This window comes from Capsella rubella, unplaced genomic scaffold (assembly GCF_000375325.1).
Source record: "Capsella rubella cultivar Monte Gargano unplaced genomic scaffold, Caprub1_0 scaffold_1, whole genome shotgun sequence".
NCBI lineage: Eukaryota > Viridiplantae > Streptophyta > Magnoliopsida > Brassicales > Brassicaceae > Capsella > Capsella rubella.
Window position 1 is genome coordinate 561,038 of NW_006238923.1, and position 27,964 is coordinate 589,001.

General features: G+C 37.1%; 6 protein-coding genes across 7 annotated transcripts; 3 read left to right on the forward strand and 3 right to left on the reverse strand.

The window, feature by feature from the left end:
• Positions 1 to 187: 187 nt before the first annotated feature.
• LOC17897249 lies at positions 188 to 3,173 on the reverse strand. 2 transcript variants are annotated; one of them, XM_006303276.2, is made up of 7 exons: positions 2,932 to 3,173; positions 2,759 to 2,830; positions 2,058 to 2,128; positions 1,798 to 1,954; positions 776 to 853; positions 582 to 677; positions 188 to 414 (listed from the first exon to the last, which is right to left on the reverse strand). In XM_006303276.2, exons 1-7 carry the CDS (start codon positions 3,067 to 3,069, stop codon positions 334 to 336), a joined length of 693 nt encoding a protein of 230 aa, XP_006303338.1. In that variant the 5' UTR covers positions 3,070 to 3,173; the 3' UTR covers positions 188 to 333. The 2 variants fall into 2 exon arrangements, with proteins under 2 accessions (XP_006303338.1, XP_023645608.1); XM_023789840.1 differs by lacking the exons at positions 2,759 to 2,830; positions 2,932 to 3,173 and adding an exon at positions 2,418 to 2,740.
• Positions 3,174 to 5,200: 2,027 nt separating this feature from the next.
• Positions 5,201 to 6,794, forward strand: LOC17899232 (GTP-binding protein SAR1A). The gene is made up of 3 exons (XM_006305592.2): positions 5,201 to 5,435; positions 5,819 to 5,950; positions 6,200 to 6,794. Exons 1-3 carry the CDS (start codon positions 5,307 to 5,309, stop codon positions 6,518 to 6,520), a joined length of 582 nt encoding a protein of 193 aa, XP_006305654.1. The 5' UTR covers positions 5,201 to 5,306; the 3' UTR covers positions 6,521 to 6,794.
• Positions 6,795 to 6,965: 171 nt separating this feature from the next.
• LOC17896991 (clathrin heavy chain 2) lies at positions 6,966 to 15,839 on the reverse strand. The gene is made up of 30 exons (XM_006306519.2): positions 15,588 to 15,839; positions 15,011 to 15,215; positions 14,733 to 14,821; positions 14,552 to 14,630; positions 14,348 to 14,475; positions 14,157 to 14,255; positions 13,967 to 14,075; positions 13,797 to 13,876; positions 13,476 to 13,703; positions 13,326 to 13,391; positions 13,084 to 13,200; positions 12,782 to 12,979; positions 12,577 to 12,693; positions 12,421 to 12,480; positions 12,129 to 12,215; positions 11,917 to 12,000; positions 11,695 to 11,829; positions 11,543 to 11,605; positions 11,359 to 11,463; positions 11,159 to 11,271; positions 10,812 to 11,064; positions 10,595 to 10,731; positions 10,233 to 10,511; positions 9,145 to 10,147; positions 8,550 to 9,035; positions 8,300 to 8,470; positions 8,011 to 8,196; positions 7,762 to 7,884; positions 7,538 to 7,648; positions 6,966 to 7,440 (listed from the first exon to the last, which is right to left on the reverse strand). Exons 1-30 carry the CDS (start codon positions 15,630 to 15,632, stop codon positions 7,285 to 7,287), a joined length of 5,112 nt encoding a protein of 1,703 aa, XP_006306581.1. The 5' UTR covers positions 15,633 to 15,839; the 3' UTR covers positions 6,966 to 7,284.
• A 2,335-nt stretch (positions 15,840 to 18,174) lies between these two features.
• Positions 18,175 to 19,504, reverse strand: LOC17900642 (equilibrative nucleotide transporter 8). Its single transcript, XM_006304974.2, has 2 exons — positions 19,017 to 19,504; positions 18,175 to 18,924 (listed from the first exon to the last, which is right to left on the reverse strand). Exons 1-2 carry the CDS (start codon positions 19,495 to 19,497, stop codon positions 18,236 to 18,238), a joined length of 1,170 nt encoding a protein of 389 aa, XP_006305036.1. The 5' UTR covers positions 19,498 to 19,504; the 3' UTR covers positions 18,175 to 18,235.
• A 1,899-nt stretch (positions 19,505 to 21,403) lies between these two features.
• LOC17900447 (probable beta-D-xylosidase 2) lies at positions 21,404 to 25,112 on the forward strand. Its single transcript, XM_006306767.2, has 5 exons — positions 21,404 to 21,933; positions 22,696 to 22,974; positions 23,056 to 23,225; positions 23,319 to 23,416; positions 23,515 to 25,112. Exons 1-5 carry the CDS (start codon positions 21,529 to 21,531, stop codon positions 24,867 to 24,869), a joined length of 2,307 nt encoding a protein of 768 aa, XP_006306829.1. The 5' UTR covers positions 21,404 to 21,528; the 3' UTR covers positions 24,870 to 25,112.
• An 896-nt stretch (positions 25,113 to 26,008) lies between these two features.
• Positions 26,009 to 27,894, forward strand: LOC17897971. The gene is made up of 3 exons (XM_006307135.2): positions 26,009 to 26,103; positions 26,212 to 26,603; positions 26,691 to 27,894. The coding sequence occupies exons 1-3, from the start codon at positions 26,065 to 26,067 to the stop codon at positions 27,787 to 27,789; spliced, it is 1,530 nt and encodes a 509-aa protein (XP_006307197.2). The 5' UTR covers positions 26,009 to 26,064; the 3' UTR covers positions 27,790 to 27,894.
• The last annotated feature ends 70 nt before the right edge of the window (positions 27,895 to 27,964 follow it).

Genomic DNA, 27,964 nt, shown 5'->3' on the forward strand with positions numbered 1-27,964 from the left:
TTTTCGTCTTTTACACCTGGACCACCATTAGATCTTGATCTGTCCTCTAGTTTACGGAAATTTTATCAAATCGGGCTATTAAAATTTATTCCTAATGGGCCGAATAAATTTTCTTTACCAAACATAAACTTGAATAAATTCCTAATTGGGCTATTCAAGTTTCCATGAACACTTATTTGGAAGATAATGGTGAAGTGTTTTTTCCTCTAATTTATGTTTGGATATTTCAATTAAAATCTATATGACAAAATATACATTTGCTAATGGTTACATATTCCTATTTTCTTTGTGGGGAATAAAGGTTTAAACAAAAAGAAAGAGGAAAAAATATAATCAAGCCAAATGTTGTTGTTGCTCATCCTCCTCCAAACCATTATCTTCTTCTTCAGAGCTCAATGTATCTTCTTCAGATTCCTATCAAAACGAATGACCAACAATATATAAGTCTACATAGAGACAAAGAGTTCTAACTAAAGAACATTATGTGTGAACTTTAGAATGTAATTAATGGGGTTAATGTCAAACATTTCACGATTATTACAATCAAGTGATCAACAGTCTATGTCTTAGGAGGGGCTTACGAGAATTTGATATCGGAGACTTCTCTGAATAGCTGTGATGGTTCGGATGATAACGAGCATTGGCAATAGTATGCCAATGGCCTTCAATGTTATTACCTGCCATATTATTTTCCCCATCCATATAAGTTTTAAAAACATGCAATACTAAATAGTAAAATCCTTTACCGTAGTAAGATTAAAAAGAGAACATTTACCGTGAAAATTGTGAAAGGATACTCGTCGGTTCCATAAACCACATCAAATGCATGCTTTATCAACAAAACCACCGAAAACTGCAAAAAAAAAATAAAAAAAAATAAGAAGAATATATACCAATTTAATATCCAACCAACAAAAATAATGATAGAAAGAGTCACGCCCGTAAAAAAAGATGTAACATAAGGATATTGAAATAATATGATAATATGGTGTTTAGTCCAAATAAAATTGGTTTGGTTCAATTTGGGTATGGCTTCAAATATGGGTTAAAGCTTTAGACAGACGTCATGGCGCATATGTTGTTACCCGCACTTGCACAAAGTAAAGTATGAATCATATTTGAATTTAGTAAACAGAACATTCTTTTGGTTCCAAAAGAAGAAACTTTTTATCCTTTTCCTTAAAGGTTTTTTGGTCGACCAAACATACTACCAAACCTAAGCAACCCGACCAGCCAAACGCACCAAACCTAATAAGTGCCCGTAACCATGATTCTTATGTTCTTATAACTCTTGGAATTCATAGCACCACTTAAGTTGAACCATTACAACGGGTTTTAAATAATATAGATTGTTTTAAAGATACTACTAGTATTATTTAAAATTTTTAAAAACAACATAAATGACTTTAAAAATGTTAGTTTCAATAAATATAAAAATTAAATGATAAACAAGTACCCGTTTTTGTTAGCAATTAATTGTGTTCACTAACTCTGTTTAAAAATTATAAACGATCAATAATGAAAGTGGAGATATGTGTTATTATTATGATGACTAGTGGTTAGCAAATCATGGGAACCTTAAATGTCGATTCGATAGAAGTGGTTGCCATTTCTGATTTGGACCTCACACACACGTAAACCAAAAAGATTTTTGTGTTCCTCGCATATCAAATTAATGCCTTAATATATATTTAACTAAAGTGTTTTAGAGTATATAAATCATTTAGTCACCTAACTATAAAAAAAATGCTTATACGAATAATGATAAATAATATTAGATGGAAATAAAGAACTTACGAAGAGAGCGAAGAATCGACAACAAGAGGCGCTTCTGTCAACAACACCAGAGGAGTTGCATTCTGATTCTGATGATGAGTCAGCTCTGCTCTCTACTAATCTTCTGTTTCTTCTCCTTCTTCCATTTTGTCCCCTCGCTATTATATCTATATCATCTCTGTTTCATAATTAGTGAATTTATTTTTATTAGATTATACTATTATATACTTATAGAAAAAACTAAAACCTCGAATATTTTGTTTTAAAACTAAGAAAATTACCTGATTGTGACCGTTGCTGCTTCGATCAGTCGACATGGTTTTGAAGTTGTGGTATACCCAGGTTTATACTCCTGCAAAATATATGTATAACAAATTTTTGTTTAATCATGTTCGTCTTTGTCAACATTTTCTCATTATACTTAACTTTACTATATTTACTTAAGTATATATATATATATTTAAAAAAATGGAAAAAAAGACAGCCAGAATCAGAAAAGTACATCCTCCAAGTTTTGGGTTAGGGGTCCCATAAAGCGAAGGATCCAGTTACCATTTTTGTTCTTAACCCTTTTTTTGTAACCCATTGAAAATATGTATTTATTGATATTTGATAGATAAATAACTCTGAAAAATACATACGAAGAATAATAAACAGCGTGGCATTGGCTCATTGATTACGATTTCTTACAAGAGAATCGAATATTTTTCCTTTTTTCCTAATTCTGCAAACAAAAGATTACGGGACACGTAGGATAACTTGTTTTCGTAACACGTATCCTTCTTATTGGAGAAAACTAGTTGAAAAACTTTAGATGATGAAGATGAAGAAGAAGAAAACAATTACGTAAATTCAAAAAACTTTGGTGAGAAGATGTAAAAAAATTATTATATAATCTTTAAATCCAACAAAATGGTTTTAAAATAATGAAACTGGTTGATTGAGATTAGTTCGAAAGAAACAAAAAAAAGAAAAAACAAACCTGGAGACAAATTTCACAAATTTTGTTTCCTTTCTCATCGCACCATCGTTGTATGCAATCTCTGTGAGCGTACTGATCCAACCCCAAATCAAAAATACATATATTCAAGTTTGTTAATAATAATAGAAGAAGAGAAATTAAAAAAGAAGCAAAGCTTTTGATTAGGAAGATACCTTGATGGTTCCAGAGCAAGAACAAGGAGCTTCAAAGTAGCTCTCAGCTTCTTCTTCTTCTTCTTCGTGGCAGATTCTACACCGACTCGAACTCGTTTTCGAATAACTTTCATCTATATACAAAACTACATCACCCATCTCTTCTTAATCCTTTCGTCTCTCCTTTTTTAAAACAAGTTTTAGATGAGAAAAAGAAAGCTCTGCTTTGCTCTGTTTTTGTTTTGTTTTGTTTTGTTTCTTTTTGTGTGAAGAACGAACGAAAACATATGTAAAGAGAAGAGGAGTTCAACTTTAAAAGGTGCTCGTTAAAACATACGTCATTGAATTTACAAGTTTGCCCTTCTCTTTGATTGGTTTTTATTTGGATAAAATTTATACAGTATATTCCTTAATCCGCTTTTTTGTTAATGGTCCTTTTAGATTCTGATTTAATTTTGCTGATTATATAATGTAAACCTGTAATAACAATTTTCCCAGCGGCGTCAAAAACCTTGACCTAATGAGTTTTGCTGCAATTTTTGTTTTGACCGTTCAGATAATACCATAGTTGTAACTTTGAATTTTTTGACCGTAAAATACTTGTTGGGTTTAGACAACTACATGTTTTGTATACGTAAAATCATACTAATATAAAAAAATATATATATATATATATAAACGCATTCATTTATGATATATGATTTATGCATTCGTTTTATAAAATCTGGTATGTGAGTCAGTTTGTAAAAATCTACTAGCATAGTAAGTATTGTTTTAGAGTTAGAATTTGAATTATTTTAATGTAGGTAAATTAAAGAAAAATTAAAGAATTCATATTATTAATTTAATGAGTTGGAACAGAACAGTTGGATATAATAATCGTATTATTTTTGGTAATACGGCGTATTTTGAACAGTTGTTGGGACATAAGCAGAACAGTACAGTAGATAAACAAAAAAAAAGGTTGTATAAACTACTAGTTACGAGATTCATTCATCACACAGCACAGGTCAAAGCGTACACGCTGTATTCTTTGTCATCTATCTTTTGTTTATACTGTAGTATAATATATACTTGGATACCACAATAATATTATATATAGTAAGTATTATATGTTATGCAATTAGGCAATTAGAGAAAATAGTAAGATGTTTACATAAGTAGGACAGCGACAAACCAAATACGAATATTTTAGATTACAGTATAATTAATTCTTGACCACTACATATTGATACTAATACTATGAGTAAGAAATGTTTACAGTAATTACATTAACTAATTTCTTCTCGTTGTTTAAGAAATGTTTTTCTTAGTTCTTGGGGCATCCTTTTCTTGAAAAACGTTTTCGATTTTGTTCGAGTTTCTTTGTTTTTCTTGATATTTGCGTGGTGGCTTTCTCCGAAAATGTAAATTTTTTTTTTTTTTTGTCGCCCTCCGGAAAATGTAATTAGTAGTCGTAATTAGTAGTATAAGAAGATATGGATGGTTGATGCAAAGAAAACTTTATGCACACGTTGAGATAAAGATTGCCATACACATAAGAAAATTCTTTTAGGCCTTTTTTATTTTTACTTGGCCATTCCCACTCTCAAAGTACACTTGGACGCAGACATTTGGGCTCTTATCTTTAATTTGGTTCCGTCCGATCTTATCTTCTTCCTTCTTGTTTTTTTATTTCGGCTGATTAATTATATTATTAACATCCACAAAAGCACAAACAAAAAGAATAGAAAATTCCAATATTTATGGTCGGCATAATCCTCCAACATTAATGGGTGACACAAACACAAATATGTACACGAGGTTACTAAATATATCGTATCTATCATATGCTTTTTAATTCTTTCCCATCAAAATTATACTTGGTCCAAGTTAAAAAAATAAACATACAATAGTATTTTGTACTATTCAACACTATCAAATTTTAATCTAGTTATGTATTATATAGTGTCTTTGTGAGTTGTAAAGAGAGATAGAGAGAGAGAGATACACAGTAGTCGAATCGAAAGAGACCATTCCCACTTGCTAAAGCCTAAGCAAAAATATCTCCTTCTCTAATGGACCCAATTCAAAAAGTGAAAAGCCTATTAATAGCTTATCTTAGTGCGCGGCCTCTCACCGTTTCATGGGCCTTTTTTTAATTGTGTGTGTTATTTGACTTATATTTTAGGAATCTCCACACTTCTTGCCGTTTTACTTTTACACAGCCTTCAGGAATCAACACACTGCATGCCGTTTTTATTAGTACTTCCCTCAGAGTAGATCCTCACAAGTTCTTTTCTTCTTTGTCTCTTCTTTTGGTTTCTTCGTTTACTCGTCTTCGAACGAAGCTAAGAAATTCGAACAAAAGTTGATAACGATCGCATCTCGATCTGGTTTTGGAAGATCGTGCGGCGATGTTCTTGGTAGATTGGTTCTACGGCGTGCTTGCTTCGCTAGGTCTATGGCAGAAAGAAGCCAAGATCTTGTTTCTAGGTCTCGATAACGCTGGTAAAACCACCTTGCTTCACATGTTAAAAGACGAGGTTCGTTTCTCGCCTTTCCCCCTCTCTCTATTTTTCTCGTCCTTCTTCTGGATCATGTTCTAGTTTCAGCTATCGAACCAATCGATCAAATTCGTCTTTTTTTTTTAAAATTTCCTTTTGTTTGATTTGTCGCCGATTAGATCTTCAATTTCGTATGTAATTGGAATCTGGGTTTCGAGTCTGTTCTTAAAAGTGTCTAAATTTGAATATAGCAATTTGATTTGCTTCCGTATTCTCGCATATCCAAATCAGGGTTTACTTTCTTTTTATGCATTCAGATTCCACAGCTGTAGATGTTTACTCTGATGTCAGTTTTGGGTTCCTGATGAATTTACTTTAGGATGATTTTAGCTGATTTTTTTGGAGTTTTTTTTGTTCAACAGAGATTAGTGCAGCATCAACCAACTCAGCATCCGACCTCTGAAGAACTTAGCATTGGCAAAATCAAATTCAAGGCTTTTGACTTGGGTGGTCATCAAATCGCACGAAGAGTGTGGAAAGATTACTATGCTAAGGTTAGAATCTTATTCACTGATCATTTCTTTATGCACTAAGAACCTTGAGAAGCCTTCTTTTAAGATTATTTCACTTAAGGAATATTTGCACTCACTGGACCAGCTAGTTCTTCTTAAATTGTGCTTTAAGTTACATATATGCATTGTCGTTTTCGAAAGGGGTTTCTTTTGAATCGAAGATATTCTATATGTAGCATTATGTGTTTAAAACTTTCATAGGGTATTGATTCTTCTTGAGGGGTTTCACAGGTTGATGCTGTGGTCTACTTAGTGGATGCTTATGACAAAGAGAGATTTGCAGAATCAAAAAAGGAGCTCGATGCACTCCTCTCAGACGAATCCTTAGCCACTGTCCCATTCCTTATCCTAGGGAACAAGATCGACATACCTTATGCTGCATCTGAGGATGAGCTTCGATTCCACCTTGGTCTCTCCAATTTCACCACTGGTAAAGGCAAAGTGAATCTAACTGATTCTAATGTGAGACCATTGGAGGTGTTTATGTGCAGCATTGTTAGGAAAATGGGATATGGTGAAGGCTTCAAGTGGCTCTCTCAATACATTAAATAGATGGCGCCCTGGGCAAGTCTATAGAATCCTTCCCTCTGTTTTTCGTATGTTGCTTCTCGTACTTTAGCTGTTCTGTCTTGTTTACTTACAACTTTCTACTTGTTGGTATATTTAGATTCGTAATCTGAATATTTTCATCAGGTTCTCTTTGTAATCAATCCATCAGCGGATGATCTTTCAGTTACAACGTCGTTTTATGTTTAGTTTGTTTAAAATATGTAGTCACCTATGTGTAATTTTGTTACATTATATATAGCCAAATGTAGCAACGTAATCGGCTGTTCCAACTTGGACCTCATCGTCTTTTAGAAAATTGCCTGCATGTACTCTCTCGTAATAGTAGAGTGAAATTTATAACCTAGCATGATCGAGGGAATGATGCAAAATTTGCAATACTTGATGAAAGGCATCATTACAACTGACTTAGTCTGTTAGTCATTATCGGTATGAAAAGTCTCATATATTACTAACAACAACAAGTTGCAACTCATAAATGGTTTTAAGGAGTCGAAAGAAAGTATAACTACAAACTCATACGAGTAATATATACTCTCGTCCCAAGAAAAATGGCTTTCAACAATAACATTAAAAAAGAAAGAATGACTCATCTAACAACCACAGAATATTACAACGAAATTAGGTTATTATCCACATTATTACCAGACAAAATTCTGGTCAGACAAGTAGCAGACGAAAACCTCCCTAGCAAATTGAGCCGACTATGCGTTTCTGATAAACTCTTTTTAAAAACATAAGTTCGTGTCTTAGTAGCCTCCCATCGGTGGCATTCCATATGCTGGCATGGGAGGCATTCCTGGCATACCGCCCATTGTTGGTGGCGGACCATACCCACCACCACCTCCCATTCCTGGCATCGGTGGTGCAGGCAAAGCAAGTGGTAACAGCTGGGCGTACATGTTCTGTTTAAAAACAAAAGAAAAACATAATACTCCTTTATACTGTGTCTGTCAAGAAAAAGAGTATGGGTGATATCGAGCGTAGCTGTGTGGTTAGTACCTGTTGGGACATGACCTCCTTCTCTTCCTGCTCTTTGGCCTTCACTTCTTTTTGTGCCTCCAGCTTGTCCTTCACTAGCTCATCCACTTTGCCAGAGTATTCTCGGATAAACTACAAAGAAAACAGGACACCATCAAAAGAATTCATCATACCGTTCTAATAATGGTTTCCATCTCATGGAGCAGAGAATCAAAAGAGTGTATTTGAAGGTGAGGGAAGATCACCTGGAGGAGATACGGGAAGGCAAAGTCCATCATATTGTTGATCCAGGCATGTTCTAGAGCCACGTCTGGTCGGATCAAGTCATAACATACAAAGAGACATGTTGCAAAGCATTCCTTTTTGCCCTGTATAACCAAGCACCGCAGACAAGGGATATTATTTTCATCGTCTGGACCAAGTGTCTTTCCCTTATACTAATAAAAATGAATGGCTAGTGGTAGCATCTCCTAAATGCTTAACCATCATCATACCTGTTCAATGAAATACACCAGTAGTTGTTCTGCAAGTTCATGTTCGCCGGATTGTGAAGCAGTTTCCATACAGTCCTTGTACATGTTGTCTTTCTTTGATAAAGCAATTGATTGCTTCCATCTGCCCGCTTTCTTGTAGATATAAGCAGCCACACGCCTCATTTCAACAAGCTCATGTTTCTCGATCTGTTCACAGCATTCACAGGAAGAATATATTATTGCTCAGGCCATCCGTATTTATTTTTGTTAAGAGAGAAGATATTAAGCGTTTAGCAGATTTCAACTCTACCTTCTGAGCAAGGCCAATCTGGTCAAAACTGTCATGTAAATCAATAGACTCGCGCAACCTATCATAGTCTTCTTCTTCCACATATATCTCATTGAGAGCCTCATTAACAGCAGAGACATTGTTGCTCTGAACTGCAATCATGTATGGTTTGATGAGACGCAATTGACCAGCCTGAGATAAGAAGAAAATGATCGTTAAGCAATGCAACTCAGATGTTTTTAGAGAGAAAGAAAAAGAGTCAGTGAATAACCTTCCGCATTATATCAACAACACGAGTGTGGTCTAGCCGCAACGCAAGTACGTTGAGAAGATCGTTGATTAGATCAGGATGCTCTTGCAAGTAGAAGTGCACAGCCTTGTAATACAATTCAACATTCGCTACCTTCGCAACAATGTCTTTGAATTGCATGTGCTCCCATGCTTCAGGAGAATGGTTCATGACAGTGGTCGCAGCATTATCAAACTCATCATATTGAATGTACAGATAGGTAAGTTCCTGCCAGTGCTGTTGTTCATCACAAGCCCGTATAAGCTTGGGAATATTGAGGCGAGTTGAAAATAACTTGATGTGTTCCATAAGTTTCTCATAACGATATCTAGCATAAAGTACACCCAACTCGGTGAAGATACCCATGTGGGCACGTTCCAGACCGAGTCCACTCTCCATAAGTGAGATTAATTCATTGAAGCACCCTCTGTTCTGGTAGTACTCACTGACTTCCTCCAGATCATCCACCTATTAAGCACAAAAAGATTAACCGAGTTACAAATGAGATACATTGGGCTGTAATATCATTCACAACCAAGTCTAAAACCCTTATTATTAAGAACAGATATTTATTTACCTGAATGATGATGTTAAGACCACAGATTTGGGCCAACCGGAATTCCTCTGCATCAACACAAGCAAAGCACACTTCCTTCCATGTCTTTGCACTGTTTGCTTTTCTTGCAGCATCAACAGCACTTTGGAACTGTTGCAACTTCACAAGTGTGACGGCTAACTTACCCCAGTTTGATATGAACGCATAGATTATTTTTGCAGCCTCGTAGAGAGCTTCATCATACAGGCGATCGCCAACATTTTGTAGATTGGCAACATTTGGCATCAGAATAAATTCTTCAATCTCACCTAACCTATCGATCTTCGCATATGCATAGATGAGCTCACTGTCAACCTTGGGTTCCTTCACCTTCTGTCTAACCATCAGAAGGTATTTGACCAAGTCATCATAGACATCAATATCTTCAGAGACACGTATGACCTCCAAGAAATGAGTGGCATCATCAGCACGGATAAAGGACTCAATTGCATCACTGACGAGTCCTTCCCTGAGTTGCGCCTTAGCTACTTGGCTCCAAACAGAATCTTCTTCGACCCGGAAAGCAAACTCAACTGCCCGCTCAATGCTTTTGACGTTATCCAGCAATACATTGACAGCCTGAACATTTAAGTTAAACTTCTTGAAGATTGCAAATGCTTCCTCATACAATTGGGCTTCGACTGCAACTTCTCCAACAGCAGGTCCATCAAAGTTGTCCAACCTGTTAATGTAATCCATAACTCTTGATGGATCTGCCTTAATAGCAGTCAGTATAAGCAGATTTTGCAGATTGAAATTCCCACTGAAGGCAGAATTTTGAAGAACGATCTTTTCAAGAAGCTCAATAAGCTCATGCGGCAAATCAGCAGTCATGAATGCTTTAACAGCTGCAGAAACTTGCTCCGGGCTCTTGCTTTCAGGTAAAGCAGTAGACACAACTTGATCAATAAGTTGTCTTCTATAGTCATTGTTTTCATCAAGAACCTTATCCCAGAGGTCACCATCCATCCTCTCCACTACATATCTACAATTGGAAATTTGTGTGTTAACAATCTACAGAGTCACCATTGTGAAAGAAGTAAGAATTTTTGTAAGTAATGATAAAATACCTGGCTTGTAACTTGAACAAAGAGTTTTTGTTAGTGACATTGATAAGTTCCTCGTCACATTGTCCTCTTCTGTAAGCCACAACCGCAAGGGTAGGATCACGTTTCTCGCAGTACTTACCAACAACCTTAGAGTCGTAGTAAGGGTTGGTTGTCAAGAAATGTTCAGGGTTGTTGTTACTGTCTATGATAATTTTACCCAAGGCATTATGGACATGCACATCTTGGCTTCCCTCACTAACTAGATGCTCCAAGAACTGAGTGAGGAGACGGAGTCGATTTCTGAAAAAGCAGAAATATATTAGAGTTTCCAGAAGAAACAGAAACTATTATGAACGAAAACCAGAATGACCAAATTGATTTACCTCTTCTCGCATTCCTCAACAAGTGGTTCAACAGGAAGCAATGAACGAACAGAAAGAATGAGGCCTTTTATAAAATCTTCAGGGCATTCATCGTCAAGCAGCTGTCCCACAACTAAGGGAGCATTCCCAGGGTTCACCTTTGAAAAGAATCGAACGTATAAATATTTAATCAATAAAATGAACTCCAAAGCATTAAAAACCGTCCACCCATATATACCTTTTGTACGTAACCTTCGATGTAACGAAGCATGTTGTTTGTGTAGAGGTAATGAGTAAGATCAGGCACAAAGCCGAAACGGTCGCAGACATTTATTAACGGTCGTGCATCAGGCAGCTTAGCTTCCATCAAAAAGTTTTTCGTCTTTTCAGCATCATAAAAGTTAGACTCTCTAGTTACACGCTCAACTTCCTTAATTTGACCTGTCTTGGCAGCTGCTTCAATGTACTTGAAGTGAATCTCAGGATCCTCACTATTGTACAGAGAGAAAACAGGGTCAACATCAGCATATAAATACAAGAATCGTGCTTGTTTACAGGAATGAGACCAGATTTTATATAAATCACCTCATACTCAAATATGAACCTAGGAAAAAGTATAGCCCTTCGTATGACTTGAACTGCTCAAAGAGCTTAATACATGCATCAACACCTAGTTGCTCACAGTACTCTTTGCAAGCCTGCAATTGCATGGACACGTAAGTTTCACAATAAACAATAAATATTCATCATATCATACAGAATCATGCATATCATACACCGCTTACCTGAACGATTATCTGCAGATTGCCTCTCAGGTTGACCAGCAACAGATCCTTCATGCACTCCATAGCCCAATCGCTAGACAGAGTGCCAAAAAACTCAACAAGAGCCTGCATAATGAGTAGAGTGTTATGCAACAACTTGACCATCCAGGATTTTAGTAACTAAAATATATTTCAGAGGCATAACCTGTGGCTCAATAGCATGAGTGTTCACAATTACACGTTTTATATCAGGTAACTCTGAGTAATGCTGCACAAATCAAATGGAAAAGAAGTTGGTAGATGACAAGTTTATGATTCTATCTGGCCAGGAAAAAATTAAAAAAAACGTGCTCCAACCTTCAATGATTGAATAAAAAGTCCAGCCTTTTCACAAAGTTGAGCTACACGAGGCCGGTCATAGTGGCTGAACATCCCATTTGCTAATATCGCATCGGCCACATTAGGAAAGGTTACCAAATTGATCTCCAGAACCTGTGTTAGCAAATGATTTATACAGTCTGAGGAAAGAAGGTGAATAAAGAAAGCACGGAGAGATAATACGTGGCAACTATTTTCAACCTTAGTTTGTAGAAAAGCATGCTCAGGCAAATTTGGCTTCAGCACATCCAAAAGGAAAGCAGTCGCTTCTCGGATCAGATTTCTCTGAATATGCAGAAATAGACAAATTAGCACATATTTACATCTACTGTATACAATTTTTTATATTGGAAGAAAACAAGTAATGAGCTACAAATATTGGTGCATACATAAATTTATACTTGTTCACCTACCTGAAGAAAAAGATCAGTGATGGTGTTGTAATCAACTGGACAACCTCCTTCCATTTGAGACATCATCAATGCAAAATTTACTGCTCCCTGCAAAAGAAAAAATAAAAGACTATTAATATGAATGGAGAAATCTTTTTCTTCATTCTATAAGGCCAGGCCCAGGTCCAAATTATTCAACAATGTAACTGATTCATGAATCTTCATGTGCTTATACAACAAATCTCCAGTAATGAGTAAACAAATTCTTTCATAGTTTAATATGTCGCAAGTATCAAGAAAGCACCACACTAACCTGAGGATCTGTACGGAGTATGGTTTGCAGAAGAAACATGTAATCAGGTGTGTACCCAACCTAGTCACAATATAAAACAACGGTACTTCATGAGCACAATGAACTTTAGGGTAAACATAACAGAAGAGAGTAAACTATATAGATCTTGTTGCTTACCTGCTTTGAGTAAATCAGTATTTTGTCAAACTCCCTTCTTTCTGCAAAAGCTGCTACAACTTTTGGAGTAGCCCGAGCTTTGATGTATATTTTCAGAGCAAGATCATTATCAACAGTCTGGAATAAAAAGGTTTATTGTTACAACTTACTACTACAGGAGATATATCAAATATTATCAAGGAAAAGTTGTCCATTTCAAAATTACCTTGACAAGGTCTCCAAGTTCTTCACTGCATTCTAGCTTATCCTCTGCCAACCAGTTTTCCAGGAGGTTCTTCTTGTTTTGGTTCACAACAAGCCGAGATAGTTCCAGTGACTCATAAGAATTGAGCTTCCCTCTAGTCAAAAGAGTCCCAAAATACTGTAACAATGGAGGAGTTTGCCCAGCTTGTACAGGAACACTCTGCGAAATTATATAGAGCACATTGTAATTTCAAGTTGGTGTTACCTACGTTTAATAATAAATAAACATGTTCACACATAGTTGCTTGCATATGGAAAAGGTACCTGGAATTTGGCCACTGTATCAGGTGTCCTTAGAATTCCTTGAGGAGATTCAGCAGCAAGCTCAGCAGCCTCCTTGTACTTTGTTTGAGCGAACAACTCTTGGAACCGCTGGACAACCTACAACATCCAAACAGAATATGAGAAACTTCACATTACCAAATTACATTCTTTTCTTCAAGCTGCCATTTTTCAACTATAATTACTTAACCAAGACAACAGATCCAAGATAAAGACTTGCATACCAGATTTTCTGCACCTGGGAGGTTTCCTCTTTTAGCAAGATTGACAGCAAGCTCCAAATTGTTCAACTGCGATACAAAAGCACAGATTTCTTAGAGTGGCATGATATCATGGGTAGCTTATAAAGGGAAAACGGTAACAGATTAACATACTTGGCCACTAATAAAAGGTATAATGGTAGCCTCGTTTACTGTAGCCAAAAGAACTTGTCCTCGCCTATTAATGGCATAGAAACCCCCAACTGAGGAAGCTTCAGAAGTCAAGAAAATTGGGTCAGGACTAATCCGGTTTCTGTAGATAGCAGAAGCAGTCTCTAGATCGTATACAAACAACAGGCCAAGCTTGGTGATAACATATATCAAGTTAAATTTGTGAGAGACCTGTCAGGAAAAGTAGAAATTAGTGCCCAGAAATTTTCCCTGGCAACTTAACGAATATATATATATAACTGGTATTCTAATGCAACAACAAACCTGCATGGCAACAGGAAAATCATCCGCAAAATCAGGGGGAAAAAAGAGATCTGCTTGCTTTTTTGTAAAAGATGGCTTTCCTGAAATAAAATCGCCAGCCTTAAGAGATCAGATGAATACCAAATACATTAATAAAACGAAAAATATAGTTTTGCAACAAGGAAGCTAACCAGGTTGGGCACCAAGCTCAATGACATGCAACTTTGATGTTATTTGTCCAGCATTAAAGCTCTTGCTTGCAAATGATATAAGAATAGAAGGATTCTCATTCCCAGGAACCTAATAATAATAATGTTCTAAGTCAATCTAGAGTTCAAGATTAGACCATAGAATGAACTCACCAAAGAACCAATTAGTTACCTTAAACTGTGCAAATGACGCAGCATGTGCCTCGAGGGCCTGGCTCCGCTGTTGATCCACAGAGAAAAGCTGCATATTTCCTTTTACTAATTGTTGTCTCTACAGAAGATAGATAATAATGACGAGATCAGTCAAGAATTTACTACTTTTGATGTCTTTATTCAACCTAATATGAGGCACAGTAAACCTACCTCAGGAGAGCCAGGAGCAATTCCAATTAAAACCAACCACTTCTCATTAGGAGAGCACTTATAGTTTATAATTTGATTGTTGGCCAAATTTGCTGTTCTATCAAACATCTTAACTGGCTCAGAATCACCTAATAACATCAAAACAAAATTAGAAACACAGACATATGATATGAAAAAAATGACAGTGTATTGAAGATATGCAACCTTCAATTGACCAATGATAGACGGAGCTCTGTGTGACCAGCCCCAACATATTTGGTGTAATCCACTTCCAAAAGACAACCTGTAAAAACATGAAAGATTAGTATTCCAAAAAAATGAGAGCCATACGAAGTGCAACAGCAAAGATAATGGGGGGTTACAATATCTTTGCATCAACACTCACCTGCTCAGGCATCTGATGCGACTTCAACTTTGCTTTTGCTTCGATATTAAATATCTGTAGATGATCCTGAGTAGTTCCTGGAACTTGGGCTACATAAAAATTAAAGAAAATAGGCTTAAGAAATGATCCAGTATGAAGGCATGAATACAAAGTTGAGAGCAAGGGAAGTAAAAAGAATCCAATCCGAAATAGATAGCATATGTTGTTAACAAGACGAAGAACCAATGGTAGTTCAAAGACGCACAAGTTTTTTTCGATAAAAGGAAACAATGAAATACCTTTTAAGGCAAGGATTCTCGAGTTTGGATTCATAAGAGCAGAGTCTGCAGTAATAGGCCTCCTTAGAGGCTGCATCGGCATATTCATATCTATGATTACAACACTGTTTTGGGGTGCCGTCTCTCGTACACAGATGTACTTGTCAGACTCCATAGTAACATTAGTAAACGTGATGAATTGCTGATTGATCCCGACGCTCGGAAGCTGGAAAAATCAAATTGAAGCGTTATATCACATAGTTCATATACTAAAGTAATGAGATCCGAGTATATAAGCACATTGCACACTAGACAAGAAGATAAAATTCGGGGATCTGAACATATCTAGAGAAACCGGATCAGAAACATGCATTCCCAAAACCAGCAATCCAGAAAAACAAGACAGTAAAAACAAAGATCGATCAGAATTCATAACAGCAGGAAGCTGGAATCAATCAAACAACTAGTTTCAGCAGAGCTTGAATATCAGAAGAAACGAGAGAGTAAAAGCTAATACGGGAATATCTAAATAGATCAAAACCCACGATCGATTCCAGGAGATACACATATATTTCTGGGAAGAGGAAAGAGAACTCACCGTCAGGATCTCCTTCATCGTAATGGGGGCGTTGGCTGCTGCCATATTTGACTACAGATCGCGGCACGACAAAAAGTCCCGAGGCCAGAATCAGATCCACGGCCGAGAAGAAAAGCGCCAATGGCCAGTTGAGACGATCGAGCCGAGACGAGAGAGAGAGAGACTGGAGAAGAAATTGAATCGCTCGCTGCCAGTCAGATCTCAAGGCAAGTGACCGAGAAAGGTGATGGTCGTCGTCTAGGCGAAAGAGGTGAAAATTTTGGGTTAATAAGAAAAACAAATACTGTTACAGTGTTAAAGACTCTTCTTACGCTGGAAGTAATGACGAGCAAAGATCCGATCTTACATCTAAATTCACGCTCGGCCCGGCCCGGCCCGGACCGGTTCTTAGTGGGCTTACTATCTAGGTATTGAGATCCAAACAGATTAATTGTTGTTCTAAATAAGACGAACTTAATTAAGGAAGTGGATAATATAAAAGCCTCACAATGAGATTAAGACAACACGTTAAATGTTATGTGGTGTTCTTTTATTAGTTTTAAAGTGGAACAATCCCCATAAAAGCAACGACAGTTATAGAAGAAGATCTCCCACCATTTATTTTATACAATATTAAATGAGATGATTTGATTTGGTGATATACAGTAACAGACTAATAGGGTTTCAATTTTATCGATTAATAGATCTCAGAAATCAGTGAACCAAACCAAAAAAAAAAAAGAAAAAGAAAGATCTCAGAATCTTCTTCTTCCTCCTAAACATTTTGTTGTTGTTGTGTTTGAAATTCGAGGAGCAACGCCGTGAAATGGACTCACCATCAAAGAGCTTTACTAAGTCTGTTTTATAACGAATGGCAGAGCCAGCGAATGTTTTTGTCATTCCCGTTGAAGATACAGTATCTTGTTAACTAATGAACCCATACTTATTATTATTATTATATCCTAGAAGAGGATAAACATGAAATGACACAGAAGAATTGTGTATACGTACGTACGTACTTACACTTGTTTGGTTGTTCCATTGCTGATGTTTTGGTATCAATTCAATGCATAAAAATTGAATAGTTTTTCAATAGACATTTTGGAAAACTATTATGGGAAAAAAAGGAGATTATAATGGTATATCATATAATGTTTGCTTCCTGGTTGGTTGGTCCACTGCTCTTTTTTTGTTTATACATAAAAAAAAAGAAATTGATGAAGAAGAAACAAAAAGAAATGACAATTTCATTCCCTTATCCCTCAGTAGATGATGATGCAAGTGTGTGTAGTAATTTGGATAAGAATGCTGAATGCCCCATTCTCTCTGCGTGTCATCTTTTTCCTTTTATCCTTTTTAATTAAAAAAAACGAAAACAGAACTTTTGATTGAATTATTGAGTTTAAGAATTCTTATCAAAATGGGACAAAAAGTTTCTTATTACTTTATTTCAAAAATCCAAAAAAAAAAAAAGAGCAAGGTTAAGTTTGATTACTTTTTTCACAGCAATTTTGTACTATAATAATAAGGTAACCAAAAAAAAAAAAATCATTAGACTCTAAAGTTTTCAAAACAAGTTGAAATGTTGATTTGGTATAGTTGTTGTTAGAGCAATTTTTTCTTGGTTGAAGTGATTAAAAGCACTTTTTTCTGTTACATAAAACGAAGATATTATCTGTTAATGTCAACATCATACTGATATGGGATAATGATTAATGAATGTGTTATAACGTTATAACTAACTGCCCGCCTCCATTATTATCATTATGAAAAAGTGTATATCTCAATTCTCAAGCAAAAAAGGACCAAAGTTCATTATTACTTCCGTTAAAGACGACATCTCTCTCTTCCTCCTAATCAACCACTTTGCTTTCTTCACAATCAACCAAATCACACAATCCTTAAATTTCATTTTGTTTTTTTTTCTTTCTTTTTTAACGTTTCATAATATATAATATATATACACCTTTTTTGCTTATAATTGTGACTCTGAAGAGGTTAAATTATTATGCAAGGTATCTCTAGATCAAAAGCAATGGGCGTACATACGCTTGTTATCCATATCATCGGAAGACAAAAAAATTTCTTAAACATATTTCACATATAAAGACAAAACTATTTATTAGTCACATATAAAGCAATATGATTTGACTGCGACATTCAATTCTTAATCAAGGTTTAAAAAAACCATATAAGTGTATAATTCAAGAAATTAATTTAACACATATTTAAGATCAAAATAATTTAGTAATGTTTAATTATATACAGGACCCAAAAAAAAAAACTATAAGTAAAAGTAGAAAACATTTCACACGGAGACAAATAATAAAATAAAGTTTTACCAATCAGAAGACAAGGTAAGGTACGATACACCGCAAGTGGACTTTTGATTCCCTTTTTCCCCTACCTTTGTATTTTATACTACTCTTTGATTTATATTTTGTAATTTAATCAAGAAATTAGCTACTATTATACTTTACTCCCATTTAAACAATTCATGTTTTATTAATATTAAATCGAAGTGATATACCAAAGTATTGCGTTTTTTTTTTCCTTTTTTGTGGTCACAAAATATCAAAGTAGTCAAATATCAAAAAGTTCGTGAGAGTCATGTGCTCGACATTTTTTTGATAAAATAAACATTTTGATGCAGACAATTAAAAAAAAAATCAGATGAGCCAGAGCCAGCCAAGAACCGAGCCACAAACAAGACCTAATCCTAAAAAAACAACCATGAAAACGGCTGCAAGTTCTGCTTCCGATGTATGAACCGTTTTGGGAGCCATGATCATGAGCACGCTAGTCAGGTAACCGTTGGTGAGCCCAAGTAGGAACGTCAGAACTACAACTGGCACTTCTGTTCTCAGCCATTGCGGTCCACGTAGACATGCCGAGAAGAGCGGATAAAAGAGAAGCCTGACGATACATGCCCATGTAGCTGATTTTATACTATGCCATAAGTAGAGTGCGGTGAGTGACTTGCCTACGAAATCCGATATGTTGTACACTGTGATGAGCAAAATTGGGTACCAGCTTTGTAGTAGATGGGACTTCAAATTCTCAGCTATAAATCCTGGAAATATAGATAAAGTAACAGTGTAGATTATTAGAATACCCGAAGCTGGCCACTTAATCTTCCTCCCAACCACCCATATTGCCACAGTAGAACACAAAGGCTGACGAAACTTGAGGTGGTGTTGCATTACTGGTAACTTGTGGAGAACGTTACAGCAAATAAAGCAGCATAAGAGTATGGTAGAGCTGACTATGAAATATAAATGAGCACTAGTTCGCATCCCCTGCGGTGTCTGTGGTAACGAAGCTTTAGTCGTAATCCTAAGGACAGAGATGATGATACCTAGCAAAAACAGAGACGAACTAAGAAACTTAGTTCAATTGAATGGCACAATTATTACACCTACAAAAAATTGTAATAAAAAAGAGGTTTACCTGAAGAGGCAGTACCGGCGAAAATTGCTTGCATGTACTCTCTCGGAAGCTTTCCAGCTGAACCAATCAAACTTCCTCCGACCAATCCATCAGCTAAACCACATAGCACGACTGATCCGACCATTATTAGGTAAGAAACATTCTCACCCTTTTCACCTTTCCAAAGCCAATCTATGGTAGGCGAAACCATCATGGAAATGATAAACATTGAAAACCCCAAGTTCATCCTCACTCTAAAGCTCAACCTTGTGTTCCAAGTCATCATGAAAACCAGAACAAGGACCGAGCAACTCATGTAAGCCACGGTGAAAGTCTTCTCTACATGCTTGTCAGGATACAAGTAGCCAAAGTAATCAACGGCTGTGATCAAAGCGTTCCATGGTATTAAACTACCAGCACCCAACAAGAAATGGATCACGTAAGCAACTCTATAAGCGTCTCTTGTCTCAGCTTCATGAATAGTCACTTTCTCAACAACCATTGTAAAATCTCCTTTCTCTCTTGATCTCACTACTTTGCGTTCTTGAATGTTTTCTGATGTTGATTTCAATATAAAGCAAGTGTGATAGGGATTTGATTAGATGGACGATGGTTGTGAGGTTTTGGTGGTGGGAAGACCACCACGAGTCACATATCTGAACATTATTGTTCGATCGAGATTACGATTCTACGATATGGCTCTATAGATGAGAGCTAGTACAAAGAAACAAGAGACCTATGTTATTATTGGTGGGACACAAAAACAGATGGGTTAGAATTAAAGATTACTACTTTGTGCATGACATTGGTCGGGACTCGTCTTATCGATACCCTTATATATTCCATTTACTGACTACTTTCATTTTCTCCCATATAAACTTAAACCTGGAAATTATACATAGTACTAATTGAGTTATAGTACGTGAGATTTTTTTTATTTTTTATTTTACAGTTTTTTTTTTTTGTCATTTTATTTTACAGTTTCTTAGAAAAAAATATTTCGAAGTCTAACAGCTGATTTGATTAGGTGTTTCCCAAGGCTGTCGCAATAACCAATATTTGGGTTAATAATAGTTTAGTATGAGTATCATAATGAACACCGAAGATATGAGCCAATGGGGTGTGAGATTTGAGACACTGAAGTAACAAGAGCACAAGTTGGTGTCTGTTTCCGACACACATGCCCATACTCATATTTCAACTTTTTAAAGATTATTACTTTGCATTCTTCTTCGTGACCTCTTTCTTTTTAGTCGCTCGCTCGAATAAAATTTAAATTATCCTTTTCCTATTCTCACGGTTTCCCTGCCTATCAATCTTCACGGTTTCGTTTTCCAATTTATTTTGGTCGTCGTTTAATATATTACTATCATGTTAAAATATACGTTCCCACGAATACATGACCTAACAATCAAGCGTTATATATATTTTCATTATGATAATATATATACATTAACATGGTAATACACCCAATATAAATGGATTAATGCATCTAGCTATAAGGTAAACTAAATCAAAATAAAACTTTGCTGAAAATCAAATTTATCTGCATATAACATATATATATATATATATATACTATATACTAATTGATACAAACTTTAATACTCAACCAGAAAAAGATTCGAGCTACGTTTATTCTAACATTGTATATAATTGATTACCCACAAAAATTGTTCCACAGGCCTTTACTCTACCCAAACGATAATATAGTACAAAGTACTACTATTCGTATAAATAAGATATTCGCATATCTCTACTATATCGGTATAAAAAATATAATTTGTGGAATTCCACGTCACCAGCCACATGTTAGGGTAAAAAGAAATGATCGTTTAGGAATATAATAGAATGGGTGTGACATCTCGTACAAGCCAAGTTAATTCGTTTACCTGCAAGTAGGAGTCATTTGCACACACAAAGAAAATAAATGAAGAGGAGATTGCTTCAGATATAAATCAACAATTCTTTCTTTCGTTACGATAAACAAAAAAAAAAAAAACCAACATTCAAATACATAATTATGTAAATTACTAACTATATGATTAATATTAGAATCAAAATCTGTTTTACATTGAAAAAGTATACAATAGAAACCGAAGGACCCACACTGTGACAACTGTCTTCCAACACTTTCTAACCATTTACATATCAAAATCCAAAATGGCAGGTTTAGTTCACTCATCAAATCTCTCAACTTGTCTTCCTCTCTTCCCCTCTTAAATTAAATGTATATTGTTATTTTTTAAAAATACTATATAATAACCATTTCTTTTAGATCTAGATATGTTTGGTTTCGAAATCATATTTTATTTATATTGTAAAATAATGATATATCCTTGTTAGCGTAACAAAAAAAATTTCACGAAGAGAGAGCTACTCATTATCATTATCATACCATTATCATTGCCTCTCTATATAAATAAACACAACACACAAACTTCACTCTCACAAAACCTTTCATCTCATTTTCATTTTCCTCTCTTCCCATCAAAAACCCCATAAACATATTTAGGAAGAGGAGAAAATTAAAATGATTCTCCACAAAATGGCGTTCTTGGCCGCTGTTCTCCTCTTCTTGATAAGCAGCAGCAGCGTCCGCGTTCACTGCCGCGAAACGTTTGCTTGCGATACAAAGGACGCGGCAACAGCTACACTGAGGTTCTGCCAGATGTCAGTGCCGATACCGGAGAGAGTGAGAGATTTGATCGGACGGCTGACGTTGGCCGAGAAAGTGAGCTTGTTAGGGAACACTGCGGCGGCGATACCACGGCTAGGAATCAAAGGGTACGAGTGGTGGTCGGAGGCTTTACACGGCGTTTCAAATGTAGGTCCCGGTACTAAGTTCGGTGGGGTGTACCCTGCAGCCACCAGCTTCCCTCAAGTCATCACCACCGTCGCTTCTTTCAACGCCTCTTTGTGGGAATCTATCGGACGGGTCAGCTTTTTTTCCTCTCTCTCTCTCTCTTTTATCCACTAAAAAAAAGATAGATATTTTTAGTTTCATCTCTTTCTAAATTACATTAACGATTTCATCTGTGAAAATGACGTAAGTAATAATGTTATATACAGTTCACATTAATGTAAAATAGCTGTATGTATCTGATTATTATATTTAGATTAATATGTGAATTATTTTTTTCAGTGGACCGAAGTATTCTGTTTTCTCGAAATGTTAATAATATTCGATTATTTTGTAAGTTTTATCATACTACGTAATAGTGATATATATATATATGACAGTTCTCGTGTTCTCATTTGTCCGGTACTTCATGCAAACAACGTACGCACGAATCTCTCATTAGCTTACCTCTATTTAAAGTAACTTTTTCATAATACTATTAACTAATTTATTCAAAGTAACTTGCTTTAAGTATTCTTCTTCTTTTGGTTTTGTTTTTCTGGCCTCCAATTTATGACAAAGATCTGATTCTAATTAATATAGAAATGTTTTAATGTCGTTATCACTAAGATAATAGGATTAATTGTTTAACAAAAAAAAAAGATAATAGGATTAATTTTAATCACTAACAAAAAAAAATAGGAAATAAAATGATCGTACGCTTTTTGCTAAAAACGAGGCATCAAGTTGCATATGATGGATGGATGCTCTCTCAACTTGCAACATTATTTATTAGTCAGAGCGCATTTTATCATTGACTCTAAATTACGCCGTGTGTGGGGGATGATGGATGCGCAGGTTGTGTCAAATGAGGCCAGGGCCATGTATAACGGTGGTGTTGGTGGGCTTACTTATTGGAGCCCAAACGTTAACATATTGCGTGATCCACGCTGGGGACGTGGACAGGAAACTCCCGGTGAAGATCCTGTCGTAGCCGGTAAATACGCTGCTGCCTACGTCAGAGGCTTACAGGGAAACGACCGTAGCCGGTTAAAAGTCGCTGCTTGTTGCAAACATTTCACTGCTTACGATCTTGATAACTGGAACGGCGTCGATAGATTCCATTTCAACGCCAAGGTTATTATTTTCTTGTCTCGCTTTAGTTTCCTTTTTATTAATTTGTTCTCTCATGTGTTTTTTTTTTTTTGGTTTTGATAGGTAAGCAAGCAAGACATAGAGGACACGTTCGACGTACCCTTCCGCATGTGTGTGAAAGAAGGCAACGTTGCGAGCATTATGTGTTCGTACAATCAAGTTAACGGCGTTCCGACGTGTGCTGATCCTAATCTGCTAAAGAAGACCATACGCAATCAATGGGGTCTTAACGGGTAAGATCACGCCACGTCAGCTATAAACATTCCTATTAATGGAGTATAGAAGACCGTTGACCATTTATTTCATTTGTTTTTTTTTTTCTACAGATACATCGTGTCTGATTGTGACTCTGTTGGTGTTCTGTACGACACACAACATTACACTGGTACTCCTGAAGAAGCTGCCGCTGATTCCATCAAAGCTGGTATTAACTAATGTTACACTTTTTGATAAAAATATTAAAGTAAACAAAACATAGTGTTAAGTCGGATTTTTCTAACTAATCGTGTGTATTGTCTGTAGGCTTGGATTTGGATTGTGGGCCGTTTCTTGGAGCCCATACGGTCGATGCGGTGAAGAAAAATTTGTTGCGTGAGTCAGACGTCGACAATGCCTTAGTCAACACCTTAACAGTCCAAATGAGACTAGGCATGTTCGACGGTGATATAGTGGGTAAACCATACGGACACCTTGGACCGGCACACGTGTGTACACCGGTTCACAAGGGACTAGCTCTTGAAGCTGCTCATCAAGGAATCGTCCTACTCAAGAATAGGGGATCGTCTCTACCTCTCTCGCAGCACCGCCACCGAACCATCGCCGTTATCGGACCTAATTCCGACGCTACAGTCACAATGATTGGTAATTACGCAGGGATTGCTTGTGGATATACCAGTCCGGTTCAAGGGATAACCGGTTATGCACGAACGATTCACCAAAAGGGTTGTGCGGACGTGCATTGCATGGACGATAGATTGTTCAATGCCGCGGATGAAGCAGCTCGTGGAGCTGATGCGACGGTTCTTGTGATGGGTTTGGATCAGTCTATTGAAGCTGAGTTCAAGGACAGAAACAGTTTGCTTTTGCCCGGGAAACAACGAGAGCTTATCTCTAGAGTTGCTAAGGCCTCTAAAGGCCCAGTTATATTAGTATTGATGTCTGGTGGGCCTATCGATATATCTTTCGCTGAAAAGGATCGGAGGATTTCAGCTATTCTTTGGGCCGGGTATCCGGGTCAGGAAGGAGGAACCGCAATTGCCGATATTTTGTTCGGCAGTGCTAATCCCGGAGGGAAGCTTCCTATGACTTGGTACCCGCAAGATTATTTAACGAATTTACCGATGACGGAAATGTCTATGCGACCGGTCCACTCGAAGCAGATTCCGGGTCGGACTTATAGGTTTTACGACGGCCCGGTTGTGTACCCGTTCGGACATGGTTTGAGTTACACGCGCTTTACTCACAGCATCGCCGACGCCCCTAAAGTAATCGCTATAGCAGTTCGTGGTAGAAACAGCACCGTCTCAGGGAAATCAGTCCGTGTCACGCACGCTAGGTGCAACGGTCTCTCTCTAGGAGTCCACGTGGATGTTACCAACGTTGGGTCTAGGGATGGGACGCACACTATGCTTGTGTTCTCGGCTCCGCCGGGGGGAGAGTGGGCACCGAAAAAACAGCTGGTAGCTTTCGAGAGGGTGCACGTGGCGGTTGGGGAGAAAAAGCGTGTGCAAGTGAATATACACGTGTGTAAGTATTTAAGTGTAGTGGACCGAGCCGGGAACCGAAGGATTCCGATCGGTGATCATGGGATTCATATTGGAGATGAGAGTCATACGGTGTCGCTTCAAGCTTCTACTCTTGGAGTCATCAAGTCTTGACTCTGGTTTTTTTCTTCCTTTCTCTTTTATTGTTCTTACCAAAATAGTATTTTTAAGAGATCTAAATGTTTCTAATGAAACAAATTGGATTGTTGCAACACGTACTGATTGTTGTGAGGGTTAGTCTGTAAGGTAAAAAAAAGATAAAAAAAAAGTCTGGTGCTTATGATTCAAAAAATGTATTTGAAATTGAATTGTATGGCTTCTGATCTTCTTACAAATAAAGATTTGTTTTCGGATTAAGTGGGACAATTATTTAATTTTGGCATATTGAAAAATTTAAAACACAATAACAAAACTAGAAGAAAATTTTAACTAGTTTATGGATGTGTAACATAGTGAAAAAAATGTGTGTGAAACTTAGTGAAAAGAGAGAACAATATACTATATGTCTCTATTTAATTCTTAATAATCCTCTTATTACTCTTATTTAAACCTAATGTGCATGCATGCTATGTATGTAGTACACAAATAATACTTAGATCTATGTATATTGCAGATTCTGTGGACTACTTGTACATTAATACATACACAAAATGTGATGATACAAACACTTTTGCTACTTACGTCTAAAGATTTGCCATTAAAATCTTCTTGGAGTATGATGAAAGAAATCTAATTAAACATATGTGTAAAATACACATTGAGCCTTTCACTGCCTTGTGATTTTGTCAACATACACATGTGCATTCATTGATAGACATTTGGTAAATCCAAAAGCAAAGTGTACATTAGTTTAAACAAAACAAACAAACAACAAACTTGTAACGCTAGTCTCTACGGCGTGGCAATAAACAAATAGAAGAAAACACGAGTCTTTTGGCTTTCGAGACAAGAACAAGACTTGGTTTTTTCTTCTTCATAAACATTACGATAGTGTGAAATTTGTCAATCCTACCTTTTATTTTTTTGAATGTGTCCAAATGGTTATCACTCCATGGTCAATACATTCGACAAAAGTCAGATTGAGCTGATTAAGTTTACAAGGGGCAAATCCGTCGTTGTAGCTTTCTTTATATCGAAGCTCTCTCTCTCTCTTTCTATCTCGTATTTAAGACGATTCTTTTTTTTTAATTGACTTTCACATGATTTCAGCTCTCTCTCTCTCGTCTTTACAGTTTCCATCTGTCTCTCTCATTCACTGTCTTCTCATTGCTTTTTTTCTGACGAATTCGAGAACCACAATACTGCTGCAATGGCGATTCATCATCCTTGGTGGATGCGCAATAGAAAGGTCAAATACTCTGTTTTTTCTATCAATAAACCCCAATTTAGATCTTTGGTTTTTCATTGTACGCTAAACTGTATATGTTTCTCAATGTTTTCAATAATCTATCTTCAGAAAGTAGACAAGTACATGAAGAATGCGAAGAGCTTGTTAACGAGCCAGGATCCAAACGACGTCGTAGGAGCTCTTAGCCACTTAAACTCCGCGCTTTCCCTATCTCCTCGCCACGAACTCGCTCTTGAACTCAAAGCAAGATCGCTTCTCTACCTTCGTCGCTTCAAAGACGTCGCTGATTTGCTTCACGATTACATCCCCACTCTTGGAACCGATATTGAAGATATTAGCAGCCTCCTCGTCGCCGGTTCATCGGAGCTCTCCTCTCTCAGGCTTCTTCCTCCGAATCACTCACCGGGTCACGACGAGTTTAAGTGTTTCTCTTACTCCTGCTTGAAGAAGAAGGTCATGACAGGGTTGCGTAATAATCCCGACGTAAAAGGGCAATGGAGGTATTTTTCACACTATTTATTTATTTCGAACCGGATAAAACCATATCCGGACCCGGAATGATTCGGATCTTCTCTTCTCTGTCGCAGATACATGGTTCTGGGTCAAGCTTGTTACCACCTAGGTCTAATGGAAGACGCAATGATCCTACTCCAAAACGGTAAACGCCTTGCCACGGCAGAGCTCCGCCGTGAAAGCATCAGCTGGTCCGACGACAGCTTCGTCCTTTTCACCTCCGAATCTCATCCGCAACCAATCACCGAATCCGAGATCGTATCGCAATTGCTCTCCCAAACCAAACTCCTCATCCGTCGGCGCACGGCGGCGATCGCGGCATTCGACGCCGGTCTCTACTCTGAATCCATCCGCCACTTCTCTAAGATCGTAGACAGCCGTCGCGGCGCACCGCAGAGCTTCCTCGCGGACTGCTTAATCCGTCGTGCCTCAGCATACAAATCCGCCGGACGAATCGCAGATGCCATTGCCGATTGCAACATAACCCTAGCCTTAGATTCGTCGTGCCTCGAAGCCTTAGAAACCAGAGCCGATTTGTTCCGATCAATACGGTGTTTCCCGGACTCGCTTCACGATCTAGACCATTTGAAACTTCTCTACAATACAATTTTACGTGACCGGGATATAACCAGTCCGGTTTGGAAACGGTACAATGTCCGGTACAGAGAGATCCCGGGGAAATTGTGTGTATTGACCTCTAAATTCAAACAAACGAAGGAGAAAATTACGAACCGAGAAACCAGTAACGTGGATTATTACTCTTTGATGGGAGTCGAACTTGGGTGCTCGAGATCGGAGCTGAACCGGGCTTATGTGTTGTTGAATCTAAGACATAAACCGGAGAGAACAGTGGTCTTCATTGACCGGTTTGATATAACCGACGAAGAAGAATTAGCTTCGGTTAAGAACCGAGCTAGATTGTCAACTTTGTTACTCTACAGAATGATCCAGAAGGGATACCGCGCCGTAATGAGTGACATAGAAATGGTAGAAGCGGCGGCAATCGAAAAGCAATCGGCTGAAACGCTGATTGATGGTAATAAAGCAGCAAAGGCGGTTGTGAGGAAGAGTAGCAACAATATAAATGTGGTTAAAGGAGTGTTTTGTAGAGATATGGCGGCGGTTGGGAGTTTGATAGCCCGTGCCGGTTTAAGACAACCTATTCCGGTTTAGTTGTATGTCGTAGGATTTTAGAGATGTGTATCTCTCTATGTATTCCTATTAGATTTTGACATTCATATTGTAGTGAGAATGAAACATTAAAAAATTGCATAAACTCTTTGTTATGAGCGTATCGAGTAATTGAATGTCTAAATGATTAACCGACTCATTAACTATAACAAAACCG

Coding starts and splice junctions, on each gene's coding strand:
- LOC17897249 (XM_006303276.2), bottom strand. CDS start 3,069: ATGGGTGATGTAGTTTTGTATATAGATGAAAGTTATTCGAAAACGAGT. Junction 854..1,797: donor GTCGATTCTTCGCTCTCTTC/GTAAGTTCTTTA, acceptor TTTTTTTTGCAG/TTTTCGGTGGTTTTGTTGAT. Junction 415..581: donor GTCTCCGATATCAAATTCTC/GTAAGCCCCTCC, acceptor TCGTTTTGATAG/GAATCTGAAGAAGATACATT.
- LOC17899232 (XM_006305592.2), top strand. CDS start 5,307: ATGTTCTTGGTAGATTGGTTCTACGGCGTGCTTGCTTCGCTAGGTCTA. Junction 5,436..5,818: donor TTCACATGTTAAAAGACGAG/GTTCGTTTCTCG, acceptor TTTGTTCAACAG/AGATTAGTGCAGCATCAACC. Junction 5,951..6,199: donor GGAAAGATTACTATGCTAAG/GTTAGAATCTTA, acceptor GGGGTTTCACAG/GTTGATGCTGTGGTCTACTT.
- LOC17896991 (XM_006306519.2), bottom strand. CDS start 15,632: ATGGCAGCAGCCAACGCCCCCATTACGATGAAGGAGATCCTGACG. Junction 11,272..11,358: donor ATCTGCAGATAATCGTTCAG/GTAAGCGGTGTA, acceptor ATGCAATTGCAG/GCTTGCAAAGAGTACTGTGA. Junction 7,441..7,537: donor AGGAGGTCATGTCCCAACAG/GTACTAACCACA, acceptor GTTTTTAAACAG/AACATGTACGCCCAGCTGTT.
- LOC17900642 (XM_006304974.2), bottom strand. CDS start 19,497: ATGGTTGTTGAGAAAGTGACTATTCATGAAGCTGAGACAAGAGACGCT. Junction 18,925..19,016: donor CGCCGGTACTGCCTCTTCAG/GTAAACCTCTTT, acceptor TGTTTTTGCTAG/GTATCATCATCTCTGTCCTT.
- LOC17900447 (XM_006306767.2), top strand. CDS start 21,529: ATGATTCTCCACAAAATGGCGTTCTTGGCCGCTGTTCTCCTCTTCTTG. Junction 22,975..23,055: donor GATTCCATTTCAACGCCAAG/GTTATTATTTTC, acceptor TGGTTTTGATAG/GTAAGCAAGCAAGACATAGA. Junction 23,226..23,318: donor AATCAATGGGGTCTTAACGG/GTAAGATCACGC, acceptor TTTTTTCTACAG/ATACATCGTGTCTGATTGTG.
- LOC17897971 (XM_006307135.2), top strand. CDS start 26,065: ATGGCGATTCATCATCCTTGGTGGATGCGCAATAGAAAG. Junction 26,104..26,211: donor GGTGGATGCGCAATAGAAAG/GTCAAATACTCT, acceptor ATCTATCTTCAG/AAAGTAGACAAGTACATGAA. Junction 26,604..26,690: donor GACGTAAAAGGGCAATGGAG/GTATTTTTCACA, acceptor TCTCTGTCGCAG/ATACATGGTTCTGGGTCAAG.